At 48.8% G+C, this 2,500-nt stretch overlaps 1 protein-coding gene across 6 annotated transcripts in view; it reads left to right on the forward strand.

Annotated features, from left to right (window-relative positions):
* Positions 1 to 2,500, forward strand: part of LOC106594842 (RNA binding protein fox-1 homolog 1) — a 743,212-nt gene that overhangs the window by 672,871 nt on the left and 67,841 nt on the right. For all 6 annotated transcript variants that reach the window (XM_082976289.1, XM_082976287.1, XM_082976286.1 and 3 more), the window contains one exon: positions 1,355 to 1,484. In XM_082976289.1, coding sequence (XP_082832415.1) covers positions 1,355 to 1,484 — 130 coding nt within the window. The remainder of the gene's footprint in view (positions 1 to 1,354; positions 1,485 to 2,500) is intronic.

The raw sequence follows: 2,500 nt of genomic DNA on the forward strand, positions 1-2,500 counted from the left end.
TCTGTATGGAGCGTTGAAAGGTCTGACTTCTTGGAGTATTGAAAGGTTTGACCACTTGGAGTGTTGAAATGTTCGACCACTTGGACTTCTCTTTTTAGAGCGTTGAAAGGTTCGACCACTTGGAGTGTTGAAAGGTTCCGACCATTTGGAGTGTTGAAAGGTTCCGACCACTTGGAGTGTTGAAAGGTTTGACCACTTGGAGTGTTGAAAGGTTTGACCACTTGGACTTCTCTTTAAGGAGCATTGAAAGGTTCGACCACTTGGAGTGATGAAAGGTGCGACCACTTGGACATCTCTTTTTGGAGCATTGAAAGGTTCGACCACTTGGAGTGATGAAAGGTTTGACTACTTGGACATCTCTTTTTGGAGTGTTGAAAAGTTCGACCACTTGGAGTGGTGAAAGGTTCGACTACTTGGAGTGTTGAAAGGTTCAACCACTTGGACTTCTCTTTATGGCTCATTGAAGGTTCAACCACTTGGAGTGTTGAAAGGTTTTGACCACTTGGAGTGTTGAAAGGTACGACCACTTGGACTTCTCTTTATGGAGTGTTGAAAGGTTCGACCACTTGGACTTCTTGGACATCTCTTTATGGCGTGTTGAAAGGTCGACCACATGGAGTGTTGAAAGGTTTGACCACTTGGACTTCTCTTGATTGAGTGTTGAAAGGTTCGACCACTTGGAGTGTTGAAAGGTTCGACCACTTGGAGTGTTGAATGGTTCGACCACATGGAGTGTTGAAAGGTTCGACCACTTGGAGTGTTGAATGGTTCGACCACTTGGAGTGTTGAATGGTTCGACCACTTGGGAGTGTTTAAGTGCAGTGCTTGAGTGTGATATACTTGAGAGCACAGAAAAATGTTCTCCATTTCCAAGGTCACACAAAGCCTGTAGTGTATATTACCTGTCAGACTATGAGAACATTGACCCGTCATCATAGTCTGTTGTTGTTGTTGTTGTGCCCATGCTTAATACAATCAATAGGAAGATGTTTACCTTGTGACTCTCCTGTCAATATACCTGATGTCTTTAGAACAGCCTGGTCCATTCTGGAGATATCACGCTCTAATCCTGTTAACTCACTGTCTGTGTCCAAAATGACTCCCTATTCTCTAGATAGTGCCCTACAAGCCCTGGTCAAAGTAGTGCACTATATAGGGAATAGGGTGAGTGTTTGTTTTATGCAGTTTTAGTATTTAAATATTTGATTTAAATCGATGTCATCTGAATTTACAATTCATCTTGCTGCAATTTTTACACAGAGCACTGAAGCATTTCTCTGTGAAATTATAACCTCTCTCTCTCTCTCTCTCTCTCACCCCTTCTCTCTCTACCGTACTCTCTTTCTGTCTCCAGTACCGGGCTTCCCCTACACAGCAGCCAGTGCAGCAGTGGCGGCTTACAGAGGGGCCCATCTAAGAGGTCGAGGGCGTACGGTCTACAACACATTCAGAGCACCCCCACCTCACATCCCCACTTACGGAGGGTGAGTTTCCCTCTCTTCTCTCTTTATCTATCTGTACTGTGCTCTCTATTCTGTCTTTATTTGTGTATACCTCACTCCTCTTGTTCCCTTTGTCTCTCTCTTTATCCTCCTCCTGTCTCTCTCTTTCTCTATCCTCCTCCCCCCTTCTCTCTCTATCTCTCTCTCTCTCTATCCTCCTGTCTCTCTATCCTCCTCCTCTCTCTCTCTTTCTCTCTCTCTCTCTCTCTCTCTCTCTTCTCTATTCTCCTTCTCTCTCTCTCCGTCTCTCTCTCTAACTGTCTCTCTCTGTGTCTGTATATGATGTGTAATGGGGTTTTCAGGATAGAGGATAGAAGCAGTGTATACTGATCTTGCCCCACCAGAGAACGCCACCCCATAGCATGTGATCAGGCATGCCCAAAGACTTGCACCTGACCTTGCACAGACTCATGTGAGATGACTGTCAGTCTGGGCTGGGGGGTTCTGGGGGTTGTAGTGTTTGGGATGGAGTTGCCTCCAGACACTGATCTAAGGTCCATTGTGTACCCTCCTATTTGTTAGGGTTAGGATTAGGGGAGGGTATCTGATCCTAGATCTGTGCTTAAAGGGTAACTTCTACTCAGCGCTTATAGCTCTCTGCTGTCTTTGGATTCGGAGAGAGCCCACTCCCCCACCCCCCCTGCCCCATACACCCTTTCCCTCTTCCCCGTGCCCCCTATACCCTCTCCCCCGTGCACCCTACACCCCCTCCCTCTTCCCCGTGCCCCCTACACCCTCTCCCTCGTGCCCCCGATACCCTCTCCCTCGTGCACCCTACACCCTCTCCCTCGTGCACCCTACACCCTCTCCCTCTTCCTCGTGCCCCCGATACCCTCCCCCTCTTCCCCGTGCCCCCTACACTCTCTCCCTCTTCCCCGTGCCCCCTATTCTCTCTCCCTCTTCCCCATGCCCCCCACACCCTCTCCCTCTTCCCCGTGCCCCCTATACCCTCTCCCTCTTCCCCGTGCCCCCCACACCCTGTCCCTCTTCCCCGTGCC

Source organism: Salmo salar, chromosome 06 (genome assembly GCF_965601325.2).
Source record: "Salmo salar chromosome 06, fSalSal1, whole genome shotgun sequence".
Classification (NCBI taxonomy): domain Eukaryota; kingdom Metazoa; phylum Chordata; class Actinopteri; order Salmoniformes; family Salmonidae; genus Salmo; species Salmo salar.